General features: G+C 35.6%; 2 protein-coding genes across 2 annotated transcripts in view; one reads left to right on the top strand and one right to left on the bottom strand.

Moving 5' to 3' along the window:
• Nucleotides 1-18885, top strand: part of LOC118739191 — a 282485-nt gene that overhangs the window by 27608 nt on the left and 235992 nt on the right. The gene's annotated exons all lie outside the window — the stretch shown is intronic.
• LOC118739192 (protein snakeskin-like) lies at nt 2009-4529 on the bottom strand. The gene is made up of 3 exons (XM_036470379.1): nt 4319-4529; nt 3077-3273; nt 2009-3004 (listed from the first exon to the last, which is right to left on the bottom strand). The coding sequence occupies exons 1-3, from the start codon at nt 4370-4372 to the stop codon at nt 2728-2730; spliced, it is 528 nt and encodes a 175-aa protein (XP_036326272.1). The 5' UTR covers nt 4373-4529; the 3' UTR covers nt 2009-2727.

Genomic DNA, 18885 nt, shown 5'->3' with positions numbered 1-18885 from the left:
TCGAACTTAAAACTCGAAAATGTTAATCCAATAACTTCCAAAACAATTTCGTCGATGTTTTTGCAAAACCGCCTATCGACCAGTTGCAAAATCGCCTACATTGCCGTTGGGACAAAAATGAGATTTGGTAACCCTGAACTCCAGGCATCGAGATTTATGCATACAAATCCTAAAATTGTTATTAAAACAACAGATTTGTAAAACAATACAATAGCTAGAGAAAATACCGCATACCAAGGCAATGCCTTTAAAGAAATACCGTTTTTTCGCTCTCCTGTAAAATTTGAGTGCCGTAAGATAGGCGGTTTTGCAATTGGTCGATGGGCGGTTTCGCAAAAACATCGACTATTCACTTTTGCAATAGAAAGCTACAATAAGTTATATACGAATGATTGGGAGAATGATTCGGTTTTGGGCCTTCAAGATAACTAGGCAGCCATTTACACGGATCGCTGTAACCCAAATCGAAGTGTAGGAAACGGTATACATACACTCGAAGGAGCTCTTATAAAATCTCCATTTTAGGTTGCTAGACCAATGTAGCAGTTTCCAAGCAGAGATCTCCCTGTCTGACGTCAACTCCTCTCACATTGCTGACATATCGCCATCGACCTGTAGATTATGGCTTAATGCATACATCTTCGAGAAGGTAGTAAGGTTAGCGTGCTGGCTGCGTAGATGGAGGCTCACTTAGACTAGACTGAAGTGTTCATTGTGATGCCTTTAAGAGGGGTGAGGGAAAAGTACACAGGGAGTACGCTAAGGGAGAATGACGACAGCCAATGGCTTTTAGCAAGTGAAACGCTCCGTGCTTGCAACGAAGCTCTTCAGTCGACTGATGTCACTCCCGAAAACTCATCCGGAGTGTTATTTATATTTGCCGATATTTAGAAATGATTGGACTAAATTTGAAGTTTTAATAGTTTTCAAGTACAATACTTGTACCCAGTAAAGTTAGCCATTCGTTTGACGTACATATTTCCGGATTAATATTTAATTTAAATAATGTAGGTACTTTCAGCTTGTGAGATTTCGCCGTACTTGAATAGCTCAGCTGGCAGGCTGTCAGCTCCAGCAGCTTGATTACTTCTACCTAGTTATTATTTTGCAAGTTTATTTTCCTGCTGATCATTGAGGGTAATAATATCCAATATACTGTACATATGTGCATTTGTGCGAGATATGTAAATACTTAATTGATTACGAAAAATTCAAGCGTATTCTGGTGAATTCAGTGATTTATCGACGTTCCCATAAAAACTTTAATATTTTTGGATATACATTGACTTAAACAAATGACCACGTGTTGATTTTCTTCAAATATTCGTAATGTTTTTCGAACTAATTTTATTTTGTTATTTTTATTTAAAAAATACCGTCTAAGGTTTAACAGAAACCATGTAAATTACAGTTTCAAACTTTATACAAAATTTAGGAAAATACAAACAATTTTCATCGAAATTTCAACTTTATATTCTGAATTTTTAGAAAATTTTTAGTCATGCAGTTTTATAGCCCATACAACTTTAATCTAATGAAGTGCAAGTTTCAAACGGCTAAAAAATCGCGACGATAAAACTGTAGGTTCCTCCCATTTGTGTGTCAACATTAAGGCGCACGCGACAAATCGGAGGAGAAGCTTGGCCAAACAATAACCTATGTATAATGTAAGCGCCAATCTTTTATTATTATTTGAAGATAGTTGATACCAAATTATTTAATAAGTTAAATGAATTATTGCAATATATGTATCAATCGAAATAAATTTTGAAAATGTCAACTTAAATTAAGGGAATTTATGTATTAAAATATTTGCCACAATATGGGTGTCAGATGAAAAAAGTTTAGTAGTTGAAAATACTTTGAAGGGGGCTAAGAAAAAGAAATATGTGCAAATTTCTTATTTTTTGCTTGAAATTTAATTGGAATTAACTACACCGAAGCTAACACGCAGAAAGACAAACTAGTATATTTATATTTACCCTAAAAGTGTTTATAAAAATGCTTTACTTTCAGTGTTTTTATTTATTAAAACCATATTTTAGACATTCTGAAAATATAAAAGTAAGAGTGTGTGTATGTAAGTATATACATACATACATATATGATAAGAACTACAAAAAGTTTTCTGTATAACGGAAAAACAGGTTTCTCTCTTAATTTTCTGACATTCGGCAGCCTTATAGTCAAATTTTATACGGAAATTTTCAAATAAGGCAGTGTCGAAATCTTTCTTCGCTCTCTAATTATTTCACGTGGTATAATTCCACCATGGGAAAAAGTGTAATGCTTCCTCTTCTAGCTGATTTTTTAGAATTATTTTTATTAACTATTACGTTTGATGGATCTTACTTGGACGATTTAGATGCAAAATGCCTATATTAACAATATAAAAAAAAATATTTTTCATACAATCTATGTACTATGTATAATAATTCAGCATTTATATGCAAATAATTGCATGAATATGTATGTATCTCTATTTTTACTTAACTAAATATTCTGCCAACTTGAAATTAACTATCTTAGGCAGCGTTCTCTTTATGTGTATATGTATAAATGCTAGTAGACGGTAGAGAGAAATCTGCATGTCTTCAGGTATTCTATGCAATTATGACACTTTTGTTGTTGCGCATAAGTTCTGGGTATGTAATTTGTCATTTGAATGTAGGTATTTGAATGTGTGTATATGCATGTGCGTGGAGGTTATGGCAATTTTCTATAGCTTTAACGCGCTACACCCGTGTAATCAGTATCACCCTTTGAGTAGTGCAGACAACTCATCACCGTGTCTACCAAATACAAAGCGCCTTCGACGATACACAATGAGCCCATTATAATGCCAACTAACTTATCACTACTCGCAGTAATAGGCACATGTTGTACGCTCAAATATGAGTAGTCCATAGTGTCCATGTAGCCGACCCAGTAGTGAAGGGCAATACCGCCGACTAGAGTCCACAAAAAGGTGCCGACCACGTTCATGATTGTGTCGGTGAGTTCGCTGGAAATTAGAGTAAAGTGTGTGGGTGTGCATATTTGTGTAACAAAATGAGTAATTAATTGCAATGCTTACTGTCTGTATTTGTTGGGACCAAAGAAGTAGGCAATCGTATGTACGCCTGTATAGACAATAAAGCCAACGAAGACACCGGAAGCGAATATTTCACAACCGGCACTTTTCTCCTCCCACAGATTCCATGTGCCACCAACGCCAAGAAAATTACCACCGGAGCCGATGCGATAAATTATAATGATGCCCAAATTGAGGAGCTGTGAATGAGAGAAGAAATGTAAACATTTAACTCACTGGATATGAATTTTAAAAGGGTTTTATAAATAAGCTTCCAAGAAGTTACATTTTCCTCTTCTTTATCTTCTTGTTTGTTTTGGCTGAGTTCAACAAAGCACACCAGTCGTTGAATTTTCCTACATGTTCCATCGATACTATCGATATTCTTTAAAATTGTAAGAACAAAAAATGCAGAGTTATGAAAGCCAATTTATAAAGCTGCGCCCCTTAAACAAATATGCATAGTTAAAATCCACTGTATTAAAATTAGTCATTGGTTTCGAAATTTGATGGTTATGACTAATATCGCTGGCATATCGGAATTCCAATGAAGTAAAGATAAGTAAAACGTTGATTTCAAATACAAAATTCTTTCTGCTATTGCTTGCGCGCTAAGTTATGTATTTGTTACTAAACCAGAGGCAAAAAAAAACATTACTTTACTTAACAAATTCTTTTCAAAGACATGACGAAAACTAATTTATGTAAGTACATATATGCATAACCAAAATTTGAGGCTTTTCTTCTTTTTAACGTGCGCTCACTAGAGTGGTTTACAAAATTTTTTTCCGAGATATGGCTTTGCGAAGCTTCCAAAATTTTTCTTTCTGCCGAAAGAGGTGCTGGTACCAAAGTTTACATTTCTAAGTACATATATATTTAGAGAATACTCTTGACGGTCATATTTTACTCTAGAAGTATTGTGCACATATATTAATCAAACAATTCGTTAAGCAACCTAAGAGCATTTCAAATTTAAATTTTCTAAAAAATATCCAAGCTTTAGTTGTCATAGACCCAGTAGCATTTTATAAAAGTCACCAATATGTTTGCCAGTTTCATAGCGATCCAGTAGCGTGTTTCAAAGTCATTGAGCACCCTGTATTAGCTACAGTAGAAAAATGAAGGAAAACAAAACTAGAGGGTGCCCGTTTTCTAGGATGCAATTTTCTTCTCCTGTACCAAAATTGGACCACTCTAATACTCCCATATATACATAATATTTTCTCTACGAGGGCGACCTACCAATTTCAGCGATTTTATGACAATCGATGCTATCCAAATCAAAGACCATTCCATTTTTTCACTGCGCCAATATCAGTTTTCCAAACAAGTAATGGAATTTAATTGCTGTCGTTTTCTCAAAAAAAAAGAAGCGTTTAATCACTATTGAAAATTGGTCTACTGTCTTGCGATCAATTCGAAAAATGCGTTTTGTTCGTTTAGGCTCGGTGCTTAGTCGTTCGTTAACTGAAATGAAAACGATTGAAGAAATCGTCGAAACAAGCAACAGGAAAAGTCTGAGCTTTTGCAATCGTGCTGATAAGATAAAACGGTATCATATGTGCATGTGTATGTATGTATATATATATGTATTTTGGTGTAACAGGTGCCCGACGTACAATGGGTTTGAGTGTATTTACTCGTATTTATTTATGAAGATATTTAACTACACATTTATGCTCATTAACGCGAGTGTTCGTAATATGCATATTTATCTGCAAACACTTTTACATTTATGCCTACTTCCATATCTACATATGTACCTGCATATCGGTTTATGGTGCTTATATATTTTTTGCTTTTATTAAGCTTTTCCGACGCAGTACACCATATTGGCCGTGTCATTTGTTTTTTATTTTGTTTGATTCTAACCTGCGCGCTTGCCTGTGACAATTTTAGGTCTCTATAAGTGCCTACATAGTAGTTATATGTATGTTAGTATTTTATATCTTATCGGTTTATTAATTTGTGTTGAAGAATTTTTCAATACAATTTGCGCTAGCAGAATGATGACCTCAACTGATCTACCAATTGTAAAATAGAACAATGGCTGTCATTTTAATTATAGGAGCTATATTGTTATGATGTCAAACTCAGTTTTTAAATTTTTTTGCGTACCAGCTTTCTGCTGGGAAGAAACTTTAGAGTCAGACAGAATTCCTTTAGAACGGAAAGTCACTCTATATATGCCTCAAGGCAGTGTTCGAGGACCTATATTATACGTAATATACACTCGTGATTTGCCAACTGATGAAACTCGAGCCATTTCAATGTTTGTTGATGACACAGCTATCCTAAGCCATAGTACAGACCCTAAAGAGACTTCTTACAAGCTGTAAGAATATTTGAAAAAGTTATGCTTAACTTCCACTAGGCATTAAAATGACAAAACATGTATGCCATTTAAAAAAAAGCCATGTGGAACTAAACTTAATCAATATTTTTTAACGTAATGACGCGATTATTTTTTAATACCCAACTTTGTCATTCATCATTTTTGCCATTTAATGGGTAGTGGAAATCCAGAATTAGAGCTATATATGGGTTCTTGGAGGATAAAGGTTAACGAGAGCAAGTGTGTTCAGACAACATTTATTCTGAAGAAAGATGCTTGCCACCCAAATCGACTAGCGAGAGATCTTCTTAGCCCGAGATATGCAAGAAGACAAAAAAAGAAAGGATTTTACCGATATTTTCATCCGCAATATTTCAATTTCGGTTCTGGAACTCGTCCCTTCAGATCGACTACCCAACACGAAATCCACTGTCCGTGCAGCTCGGAAACGTGTCCTTTCCGACCGAATACAGTCTACTGGATTGTAATTACATACTTAAATATAGCGAAGTGAAGGCGCGGCGTAGAAACTAGTCCTTTACACACGCCCAGGCAGTGCGGCTTTGTAATTCGTACGTTCACACCGCCTGCGCAGCGCGATATCCAGCGATCCTGCTGCTCGGAATCTTGTCCATTCCGACAGCCGCAACAGCTGCAATAAATATATACGCTCACTCCATCATATCTGCGTGCACCATTGTATTTTCAAATATTCACAATGTTTTGCAAACTTTAATTTTTTTTTTGTTATTTTTGTGCAAAAATATGGTTCATGCTACAAACAAAACCATGTACATATCGTCGCTACCATGTCAAACTATCGAATGTGAAAATGGGTACTTTTCAGGAGAGCAAAGAAACTGTTGTAAAAAATGTTGTTGTCATTAGGAAAAAGTGTGGCATTCGACACCTTCTTAAAGACTCGAAATTTTACGATTTGCCAATTTGCGTATCACTCTAAATACATGCGCAAGGTATCGTAATTGATAAAGCATTTTCGCACATTCGATAGTTTGACATGGTAGCGACGATATATCAAAATTTAAAACTGATACAAAATTATCGAAAATTTAACGAATTTTCATCAAGATTTTAAATTTTTTACTCAGATTAAAAAAAGTGTGGTATGCAGTTTTATAGCCCATTCAATTTTAGTACCACAATGGACAGATTTCAAGTGGCTAAGAAAGCGCGTTGATTTTTATAGCATGAACCATATTTTTGTTAAAAAATAACAAAAAAAAGTATAGCGTGCAGTGTATGTAGTGGATTGAATGTACATATGTAAAAAAAAAATCTAAGCATTGTCGCAAAAATTTTAAATTTAATAATAATTTGTAAGATTTGAAAACTTATTTTTAGTTTCGAAAGAAAGATTCAATACCTAAATACATACATATTGTACAAAAAAAAAACTAATGATAATAATAATGTAGTGTCATCAGACGTCAGTACCAGTGAATACATCACTGATTGCTAAATGTTTCACAAATCATCTGGATAGCTGTTTTCTTTGGTTTTTGTTCATTTATTAACCGTTATTAAAGAAATACTCGCCTCGCTTAGTCACATGCTAGCGACTCACCAAAAGTATTTAAATTCGAAACTCGAATATTGCAAACATACATACATTTATACATATATGTATGTAAGTATATATGCTTACGTTTGTATGTATTTACATACACACATGTTTATATTTTTTTATTATTTGTACGATAAGTAAGATTCAAGCTCATCTAAGCCAAGTATTCGAAATGTGCCAATTGTCAAAGCTCAGCCGCATACTATGTGTGTATGATAATCTGTATATATACGAGTTTATACTCAAATTAATTCGGCTATTGAAGCGAGTTTCAATGCAGAAAATTTCGAATGCTAATTTATTTAAAATTTCGTCGCACGCCATTTAATATTTTAATTGAAACATGCCTTATATTGACACAAACTTAACAGCGATGTACACACATAAATATGTATTGAGTGTACGTACAGTGGCGAAAATATAAATAGGGAACAGGCACTTTAGCATTCCTTGGCCAACCTGCTTCGGTTATTTAACCTGTATAACTTGTTTACCAAAATGTAAGTCCAAATTTTAAACATTGTACAAAAATTGGCAGAATTCGACAAAGTTTCGTAAAAATGTCGAGTTCTCAGTTTTGTAGCCCGCTCAATTTTAATACAACAAAATGCAAATTTTAAGAATCTAGGACTTGATCACACAAAGCGGAGGGACCTATAGTTTTACGCCGACTCCGAACGGCGATTGTTATTTTATGAAAAGCTGGTTTTTCAATGCAGAAATAAACTCGGAAGTTTGCCATTGTCTGCCAATGGGCGACCACTATTACAAAAAAAACTTTTTTTTATACCCGAGCGCACTTGTGCACAAGGGTATTATAACTTTGTTCACATAACGGTTGTTTGTAACAGGCAAAACGAATCGAGATAGATATTGACAAATGTATACATAAATGATCAGAATGAAAAGAGAAATCGATTAAGCGGTGACTGTCTGTCCGTCCGTCCGTCCGTCCGTCCGTCCGTCTGTGCACACGATAACTCGAGTAAAAATTGAGATTTCTTAACGACACTTGGTACGTGAACTTCTTTTGGGCATAGGACGGATGGTATTGAAAATGGGCGAAATCGGACAATAACCACGCCTACCTCCCATATAACGGTAATTTTCAGAAATACGAAAAGTGCGTTATTTTAGTACATACTGAAGATAATTCACTAAAAATTGATATTTGCAATGAGTTTTAGACGAAAAATAAGAATATTAATAAGAATATAAATTTTGGCAAATGGGCGTAGCCACGCCTACTTATGGTTACATGTGTATATCTTGGTAACCGCTGCACCAATTTCTTCCAAACTTGGCACAGTTGTTGGTTCTGCTACAGCATACCAAATGGCCGAAAATTTTTAAAATCGGACAATAACCACGCCCACATCCCATATAACGGTAATTTAGAAAAATACGAAATCCTCGATAAATCAGTAAATATTAAAGCTAATTTATTCAAAATTGATGGTTGCAACAATTTTTTACCAAGAAATACGCTTATGATACAATTTTAGAAAATGGGCGTGGTACCGCCCACTTATGATCACATATATGTATCTCGCTAACCGTTCTTGCAATTTGAACCAAACTCGGTATGGTTATTGTGCTTGCCACATAAAAGCAAAGCGTTGAAAATTATTGAAATCGGACTAAAATTACGACCCTGCGGAATGGTAGCGCGCCTTGCTAATAGTGCTCTTACACGATATGTAAATGCTAATATATGGTACATACGAGTAGATACAAAAAAGTAGCATTTACATGTGCAAAAACATATCGCGTAAGAGCGCTATAACCACTACACCACAGCGGCCGCCGATTTCAATAAATACCTCACTTTTATTTAGCTTTGACAAAACCAACTTAAACTGAGTTGTAAAGTCATGCCGGAGTAATGCAGACATAAGTTTGCAGTTGGTTTTCTTTAAACCAGTTTCTATTTAAATATCCTCATACAAAAATTACTTCGAATAAAGGTTTTTTCTGCACTTCATAACCACTTTTTCGAATTCCGGACAAATACAATGATGATAGAAATGTTATATTATCATTTTGATGGTATGTCTGATGGATTTCGAATATGGGACCACTTGCAGTAGAATATGTAAACAAATATATAATGTTAAATATAAAGTAAAATAATTAAAATTTAAAAAATAAAAAATTACCAATTTTTTTTTTTGATATTTTATATCCAAAAGTAGTTAGTTACAAGCAGGGCTGCCAACTTGGCTCAAACCGTGCCATTTGGCACTTTTCAAAACTAGTGATTAGTGTGTTCCAGAATGTCTACGATTGTCGTTCCCGTACGCCACGTTCACATAAGGTTTATTAAAGGCGAAAACAGCTGTTCCTGTAAAACCTGGAAATGTTGCAAATCGTGAAGTAAGGGCACAGGCTAAATATTTTAATACATTTCCTTTTTCTTTTCTTTTTCTCAACTAAAATTTTATAATTTCTAAAGATTATTCAACTGGTTTGTCTTATTTTGGCATTGCACTTTTGCTTTAGAAATGTGGTTCTTATTTTATTGCTAAATGAGAAGGATTAAAAAGGATGACACCATTTTTGGCACTTTATTTTTCTATTTGGCACATTTTGGCACTTTTTTATCCTCGATATGGCACCTCATAATTAAAGATAGTTGGCAGCCCTGGTTACAAGTCAGTTAACACCTATTGAGGGGTATCCAAGTCGTGACTTTTTACGGCCGTCGTCCCACAAATGTAGTTAGCTTTTTTTCGGGCAAAATATACAGTAAATAGTTAGCACTAGTGTTCCCGTAAACAGGGTAAAGGTCTGATTATGCATACTTCGCATTACTTCGCACAAGCACTGGTACCACTGCGATTGAAATGCCACTTAAGAAAATCTGAGGAAAAATCAAAACTCAAGAGATTACAAGTTCTGCTAATTTCTGCGTAATGGAGTACAAACATGTAAAGGAATAAATACTTACAAAGTACATACAAAATAACATTTTAAAAACTTATGCGAAGTATGCATAATCAGACCATAAAGATAGATTTAAGTTAACATCACTCCCTGCAAGGCATGTACATACGTATACACATTAGAACCGTCGTGTCACGGTGTTTCACGCGTGAGCGGTTTTGATAGAAAAATCATGTTACTTCCGTGGTCGTGCGTGACTGAAATTTTTGCTGACGTTAGCGTGCGTGAGTTAGATTTTCCGTCAATCACGCAATTTTCACATATGTATGTATGTATTTCTATTTTCAACCAAATTAAACTCATACTGTTTAACTTAACTACTGCGTATATTTTTAAGGAATTGAAAGGTACAACAGGTAAATCTGCAGAAACATTTTTTGAAAACATTAATGCTGAAATATAGATTTATTTGAAAAAATCAGAGAACAAAAGTTGTGACGTTGTTTTAACATTTTGGGAGAAAGCTAAAGATTTGTCAACTATTGGAAGCCTTTGAAGACAACTTTTAGGCATACAAGCTAGCTCAGAAACTGGTGAAGGCGTTTTTTTTGAGTATCAGCCAGAATTCTAGAACAAAGACGTACACGACTGCTTGATGGAAACCTCGACAAAATATTATTTTTAAACAAAAATATGAGCTAATGTCATTTTAAAATTACATTGAATGAAATTTGATGTGAATTATTTTCTATACTCTTAATACATACAAACATACACCTGCGGCCAACTAATTAGCACCGAAATTCAAAATGATTTTGTGTGCAATTTGTGTTTATTTAATAACACCGTGCGACAAAAATCAAAGGTTTTTAAAACACACGAAAAAATCAATACATTCACAAAACAAGGAGCCAAATGTAGTATACCTGCGTTTTTAATTTTTCTCTCTCACGTCAGGATTTTTTTCCGGGTATTGTTTCGAAATATATTGCCACGTCTGACACGATCTTATGAAAAGGTCCCTTTATAAAGCATTTTTAACCTCTTTTATTTATTATACATAAGGACCTCAATTTTTTAAGAGAAAATTAAAAATCTTTAAAGTGCAAATCATTACTTATTCGGCTAATTTTATATTTCATCATACTTACAAATATGCAGCATTGAAATTCACTAATCTCAATTTTTTTTTATAAAGAAAACGATAACCTTTTAGTTGCGATCACGCTCTACTAACTAGCCCTCACAGTTCTGCAAACAGCCATTCATACATATTTTTATTGTGAGTGATCTTACATACATTTATCAATGCTTAAAAGAGTTCAAGTTTAATTACAAGCACATGTTTATATTAACGCTTAAATATCAATGTCAAGTTGGCTCTTTAATACGCTCTTTTCTTCAATTAAAACACTCTTTTTGCGTAATCAAACACATATGTACATACATACATATATGTATATGCTTTATGTCTCAGAGCACCGCATTCAAACAAGCAAAGCAGCTGTAGCGCCCGTAGACTCTTGATATCATTCGGAATGAGCTCAATGACAAAACCGGCTAGCCGAAGCAGCCTAAATGACACATATCGTCGTTTAAAGTACAAAACCGCGTATCAACAAAATGCAAAACCGCGTATCAAGATAATGCAAGCCCGCGTATGTGAGGTTGCATAAATTATTTTCTAGAGAGTAAAAACACTCATTTTTCAAAATGGTTCTCTTTTTTATAAAACAATCGCATTTCTGGCTTTTATATTTCAGGACTAATGGATAAGGATTTGACCAGGAGCTTATGTGAGCAAATCCAATTTTTGGCAAAAAAATGTCAGTTACGCGGTTTTGCAGAACGACGACACGCGGTTTTGTACTTTAAACGACGATAGGCTAGTATACATATCGCACACCGTCTTCAAAAGAGTCACAACTCAAAATAATACGTTCGTCAGAAAATGCGAAAAACTATTTCGTAGCACATGTTAATCATATGCGCAAGGACGACTTTACCTTAGGTTTTTTTTTAACAAATTATAACAAAAATTTGCTCCAGCTTTTGCTGAAAGGTAAATAAAAGGTCTGTGTAAATTTTTAGCGCACAATTTCAAAAAAATTTTGAGTTGTGACTCTTTTGTGAATGTATACCTGTTTGTGCATATTGTACCTAGGGATGGTACGAATGTCATAGATTTCATATGCGAATGTTTAGGATTAATATTAAAAAGACTACAATCAACTGAAGTCATCGTTGTATAACTTAATAATAGGAATATAAAAAATGCTTATTAGAACATTGAACCAGTGTTAAGGCTGTGCCACACGATTCGTACATTTGTACATTTTTTATAATATAAAATAAAAAAAATTTAGACCACAATATTTTTTGTAGTCACACGATTGGTAGAATACAGCAAACTTCTTTCTACTTTTAAATTTGTGCAATTTTTTGTGATTGGGATAAAAAAAATAGGTGTACATTCCCACAATTGGGATACGATTTGCACCAAATTTTTGGCAAATGCCCTATCGCGTGACACTGCCTTTACACCTACATACATACATTTGTATACATTCCTTTAATCTAATAGCCAAAGTTCAAAAAAGGCATATTATGTTTCATAGAAAGTAATTTTGCCTCCTTTTCATCCATGAAAAATTGTTCACTCGGAACGCTGGCAGGTGAAACGCTCAATTTATCGTATTTTAGTTTAGTTTTGCACAAATCGAAAGAGTTCCCATCGATCATTTATTTCAAAATTTTTTAATGTCCACAAATTCTACACCCGAGCCTTCGCTTTCGCTCGACGAATATAAAATTCCTTCTAGGTTGCATTTATGACTTTTAGCAGAACTAGTTGAAGGCTCACCAATGTTGCTTGTTATACATATTACTCGAACCTTTTAGCGCCTGAAACTAATGACCAATTATTGTCACCGTCCTGTAGCTCGTTTCTGTAACAATTCTCTACCAAGGCGAATAGAGATATGAATTCGCCGCCCTGTTCTCTACTGCTAATGAGTAGTAGGGAATGACGTATATTCTCTACTAGTAGAGAAATAATCGGTAGAGAAGAGTTACAGAAACGTGCTACTGGTTAGGCAGACGTAGAGGCAATTCAACAACAGAGATGGAAAGTAACCCGCTCTCCACTTGTTTTGTATGGTGTTTACCACTGACACAAACACTAATCTCTCAAGCAAAGACTGTTTCTCACCGTGCCAAATCACTCTGTGGGATCTTTTTGTGTTTTCTGTTGTGGGTTATTTATCAACTGCTTTAATTTCCCTTAGGCAGAGACACTTTGACTTTTATTTTTAAGTGTCTTAATTTGTGGGTTATTGAAAGACTGAAAAATATAAGTGGACGCACATAAGTGGAAGCAAAGCGTTAGGCAGCTCTTTACCAGACACATACGATTTAGGCCGAGTTCAGCAAATCACTGCAGTCGTTTCTCTTCTGTGCCAACTGACGCCAATTGGAAACGCCAAGTGAAGCCAAGTCCTGCTCCACCTGATCTTTCCATCGCAGTGGGGGCCTCCCTCTTCCTCTGCTACCACCAGCGGGTTCCGAGTTGAATACTTTCAGAGCTGGAGCGTCGGTGTCCATTCGAACGACATGACCAAGCCAGCGGAGCCGCTGTATTTTAATTCGCTGCACTATGTCCATATCGTTGTAAAGCTCATACAGCTCATCGTTCCATCATCTGCGGTACTCGCCGTCGCCAACGCGTAAGGGCCCGTAAATCTTCCGCAAAAGCTTTCTCTCGAATACTCCAAGAGCCGCCTCATCGGATGTTGTCATTGTCCATGCTTCTGCGCACGGGCATGATGAGCGACTTAAACAGTGTGATTTTCGTACGTCGAGAGACGACTTTACTCCTGAATTGCCTACTCAGTCCAAAGTAGCACTTGTTGGCAAGAGTGATTCTGCAGTGGATTTTCATGCTGACATTATTATCGGTGTTAATGCTGGTTCCCAAATAAACGAAATTCTCCACTTTCTCGAAGTTATAACGTCAACAGTGACGTGGGTGCCAAGGCGCGTATATGCTGACTGTTCGTCTGATGACAGGAGATACTTCGTCTTGTCCTCGTTTACCAGAAGACCCATTCGCTTTGCTTCTTTATCCAACTTAGAAAAGGCAGAACAGACTTCGCGGTCTTTCTCATCGATGATGTCGATGTCATCGGCATAAGCCATCAATTGCACGCTCTTGTAGTATTTAAATTGCTCCTGAGCGTTTCAGTTCTGCCTCTCTGTTCTTATTGCGGCAAATACGGCTCGCATCCCTCTTCAGATCCCTATAGCGGTCCTGCATAGCGCACGTTGCGCCCGATCGCAGCGTGGCCCTGTAGGCGGCATCATTTTTTTCTGCAGCTTCCTGACACTCCTCATCGTACCAGTTGTTCTTTCGGGCTCGCTGAAATCCGACTACTTCTTCGGCGGCGGTACTTAATGAGCGGGAATGTGGTTCCACTACTCGCATATATCGGTCGGAGAGTCGAGTAGCGAAAGCACTGGTTGCCTGTTGTGATTGTAGCTTTTTGACGTTAAGCTTTCCTTGCATATTTGGGCGCACATTTTTTGCTGCACAGAGGCGGGTGCGTATCTTGGCTGCAACAAGATAGTAGTCCGAGTCGATGTTTGGGCCCGGAATGTGCGTACGTCTAAAACACTGGAAGCGTGCCTTCCGTCTATCATAACATGATCGATTTGGTTTCTCGTTTTTCGATCAGGAGACATCCACGTATCTTGATGGATCTTTTTATGCTTGAACCTAGCACTGCATACTACCATGTTTCGGGCCCCGGCGAAGTCGATCAGCCTCAGTCCGTTGTCGAACGTTTCGTCGTGGAGGCTGAATTTTCCGATGGTGGTTCCAAAGATCCCTTCTTTGCCCACCCTGGCATTGAAGTCGCCAAGCACGATTTTAATATCATAGAAGAGATCCTTGCGAACTACTTATTTGGGGATTTTCGTTATTTTCGGGACTTATCGATAAATTAATCGATATTTTTATCGATTTTGTTGTTGGTTTTGTTACTAATTTGGGTATCGATTTTATTATCGATATTTGGTTGACAAATCATATCACAAATAAATTTTATTTTTTATTTGGTCAACAAACCATATCACAAATCAAATATATTTCTTAATTGATAGCGGATTTTAAATCAATAAGGAATTCAAATTACGCAACCCTGTCACCGCATGACCATGACGTTGACGTTGCTTTTCTCTCTCCCTTTATCTATCAACAACAAATTTTATATCTACGGTACTCGGCGTACACGTTCGTGGGTAACCGCGCTCTAACACTTATTTTTCCTCTTCCAGCAATAAGTGTCCGAGACCAACAGCAACTGAAATTATTTGCGAATAACCCTTTCCCACTGAGAGGAGCACACATCTAAAAAAATAAACCACCTGTTCTGTTTTGTGGGTTATTTTTTCTTTTAAATAGTGACGGTTATTTTGGGACATTTTCAAAGTGGAGAGGGTTATTACAACGCTTTTATCAACTTGCAATGTTGTGTGTCCAGAAACTTTCAATGTTGTGGATCCAGAAACTTTCAATGTTGTGTGTCCGACACCATAAAGCTTTGCTTTGAAAAGTTCCTATAAAAAAGCATAGTGCATAGGGCGACATCTGTAGTGAATAGGGCGAGGTAGATGACATCTAAATGTCGCCCTATGTATTACGTTTGCTACAGTGGAAATAGACGACACGCCATTTCTTTAAATAAAATTAATTGGTGCTCGTTTGTATGTACATACATATGTAAATGCATGTGTGTGCACCTTTCTATTAATATCGTTGAATTATTTTAATATCTATTGCAAAATTTTATTCAAACAGGACTAAAAAGTAGAAAATAAATATAAAAAAAACTTTTTAATATACAACGCTTTTTTAAATGGACTAAAAAGTAGAAAATAATATTTCTCAGTCCCATAGAATTTGTTTTGATAACTTTTGATTTTGAAATTTTAGCAAAAGTCATTATAAACAATCTATGAAATTGAAAATGAAAAGCGTGGGCGCATGCAATACAAAGCATTCGATTTAATTGACAATAGTCAAACTACATAACGTAGACCTAAAATTTCTACTTCAAAAATATCATGTATAAATTCGGATTCGGAAAATATTCGCATCATTTGTCGCGAATGCGAATGTCAATGAGAATGTTAAAAATTATGGCATAAGCGAATGCGAGTGCAAATATTCGTCAATCCCTAATTGTACCCTTTAGTAGTGAGCTAATTTGACCTGTACCGCTCAGACGGCTGATGATTCATTTCACGACCAGTTCTTGGTGAGTGTATTGTATTGGAATAAAAACCGCAGAATAAAAAATATACATACATACATATGTAGTATGTACATTTGTATGCAATATGCAAATTTGTATGTACATATTTCGATGTGCATATGTACATATGTTTTAATGGAAAATAATTTATATGTATGCGTGTACGATGATAATTCGATCAGTATGCGCACTATTACAGTATAGTCTTTAACATATTGCATTGCACTTTTTGTGTCTTTTTATATTATATATTTTTTTTTATTACACTCAGAACTGGATGTTCCTAATACCTTTTTTCATAAAGCGATTGCATATCTTTCATAATGCGCAACTAGTATATCAAAAAAAATCAATAGCTTCTTTTGCGATTTCAAGCTCCAAAATGTAAATATTTGTAAACGTCTTTGCGACTTAACCATTTCCCACACTACCCACAGCCAGTGTTGCCAGGTCTTCGGCATGAGAAAACGTCCCTCTTGGTCTGAAAAAACGTCATTTCCTACCCAAAAACGTCTTTTTCAAATGTATGCACACAGAATTGTTCTTATTAAACTTTTATTGTATACAAAGGTACACAAGTATATATCTGTGTTCGTATGGAAAAGTAGCTTATGTCGAAAGGCTGGCTTTAGTATAAATCGGCATTCGCAGCATACGATTGCGAATGACTCACTGGCGGTGAGCCGTTGAGAACTTTTGGCAAATAAACGTGCAAGAAATAGCTCCGATACTAGCAAGTCAATATTCTTATTAAGTCTCATCAAAAAATTCTTTGTCGTTTAAAGAATAAAGGGAATGCCGCATTTTACTAAAGCCAGCCTTTCGACATAAGCTACTTTTCCATACGAACACAGATATGTAAGGTATATTAAAATGTCATTTCGACAGAGCACATTTAAAATTCATTGTAAACTGGTTTGAGATCGTTAATATAAAAAAAATAGTATACATATGTACACTTGTGATCACCTGATTAAGTCATCAATATTTTGATCGATTGTGGCTATTATTCTTTTGTTTATTTAATGTTTATTATTTTTCCATAAAAGCCTGGCTCATTATATAACAAACAAGATATAAATCCACATTTCAAACTTTTAGAAAAAATTATAAAAAAATCTGCAAAGTTTCAGCTAGATTTTCATCTTTTTATTCAGATTTTTAATAATTTTTTTGAGTATGCAGTTTGATAGCCCATTATTTTCCAGGGTAATAATGTCCAAATTTTAAATTGCTAAAGACTCGCGTTGATTTTTAATATTTTTTTTCTCTTGTAGACATTTGGTTAGGTGGTCGGTTGTTGAAAATGCTAAGCTACGTTCTGATAAGAAGGAACATAGCAATATTTCAGCCTTTTTTGCGTTCATTGCATTTTCAATGAAGTCTTAAAAAAGTTGCCTACTTTTTTCTAACTTTTTATGCTGCTACAGATTTTTTGGTGCTTTTGCGAACGTGCGTTTTGCAATAGATGAGCTCTTCCTGATTTGGCTTTTAATGTGCAATTGCAAATACTGCAATAAGCCTTGTAACCTCAAGTGTTTACAAAACCAGCCTTTGAACGCGGGATCCTTAGTCCAAGAATCCAAAAAAAAAAAAATGCGCGCACGCTTGGCTTGCATCGTATTTAAGTCATTTGCGTCCAAAGGATAAATACCTTTTGAAGAAGCTGCTGCAAAAAAACAAAGCTTGTAAAGATTTATTAAGAAAATTATTCTAAATCAGTTCTACTTACAAGATTTAGTAACAGAGAAAAATTAGTGGGAAGTTAAAAAACGTAATTTTTTGCGCAAAAAACGTCCGAACGTCAACAACATACAAAAAACGTCCAAATGACGTTAAAAACGTCAACCTGGCAACGCTGCCCACAGCTGCTCATTTGACTTTAATTGCTGCATTCTGAGTCAGCTCTTAAGTCATCATAGAGCCACGCAGTAGGTTTAGCTATTTTAAAACTCGTGTAGAGTACTTATATATACATATATGTATGCACAGTGCAAAAAATTGTGCGAATAATCTCTAAAGAGAGTATTCAGAGATCACTCCCAATCGGGTACAATTGCGCATTAATTAGTCGCAACTAGTCTCATACGGGTATTATTATTGGAGATCAATTAGTCTCGACTCATTCCTTACGGGTATAATTGGAGATCAATTAGTCCTCGACTCATCTCTAACTGGTACAATTAAAGATTTAATGATATGTATGCACTTAGTCAGTGAAATTTCATGTGCGGCGTTAGCACATGGAGAGAGTATTCGCTTAGCAAAACTGAGAACCGTGGTTGGAATCGCAGCTGGCGCAAATTTTTATACCCGAGCGCACTTGTGCACAAGGGTATTATAACTTTGTTCACATAATGGTTGTTTGTAACAGGCAAAACGAATCGAGATAGATATAGACAAATGTATACATAAATGATCAGAATGAAAAGAGAAATCGATTAAGCGGTGACTGTCTGTCCGTCCGTCCGTCCGTCTGTGCACACGATAACTCGAGTAAAAATTGAGATATCTTAACGAAACTTGGTACGTGAACTTCTTTTGGGCATGGGACGGATGGTATTGAAAATGGGCGAACTCGGATAATAACCACGCCTACCTCCCATATAACGGTAATTTTAAGAAATACGAAAACTGCGATATTTTAGTAACTACTGAAGATAATTCACTCAAAATTGATACTTACAAT

This window comes from Rhagoletis pomonella, unplaced genomic scaffold, assembly GCF_013731165.1.
Source record: "Rhagoletis pomonella isolate Grant_MI unplaced genomic scaffold, Rhpom_1.0 Rhpom_scaffold_00005, whole genome shotgun sequence".
In the NCBI taxonomy this organism is placed as follows: Eukaryota; Metazoa; Arthropoda; class Insecta; order Diptera; family Tephritidae; genus Rhagoletis; species Rhagoletis pomonella.
This window is presented reverse-complemented; position numbering and strand designations above follow the sequence as displayed.

Coding starts and splice junctions, on each gene's coding strand:
- LOC118739192 (XM_036470379.1), bottom strand. CDS start 4,372: ATGGAATGGTCTTTGATTTGGATAGCATCGATTGTCATAAAATCGCTG. Junction 3,274..4,318: donor TCATAAAATCGCTGAAATTG/GTAGGTCGCCCT, acceptor TCTCATTCACAG/CTCCTCAATTTGGGCATCAT. Junction 3,005..3,076: donor GGTCCCAACAAATACAGACA/GTAAGCATTGCA, acceptor TCTAATTTCCAG/CGAACTCACCGACACAATCA.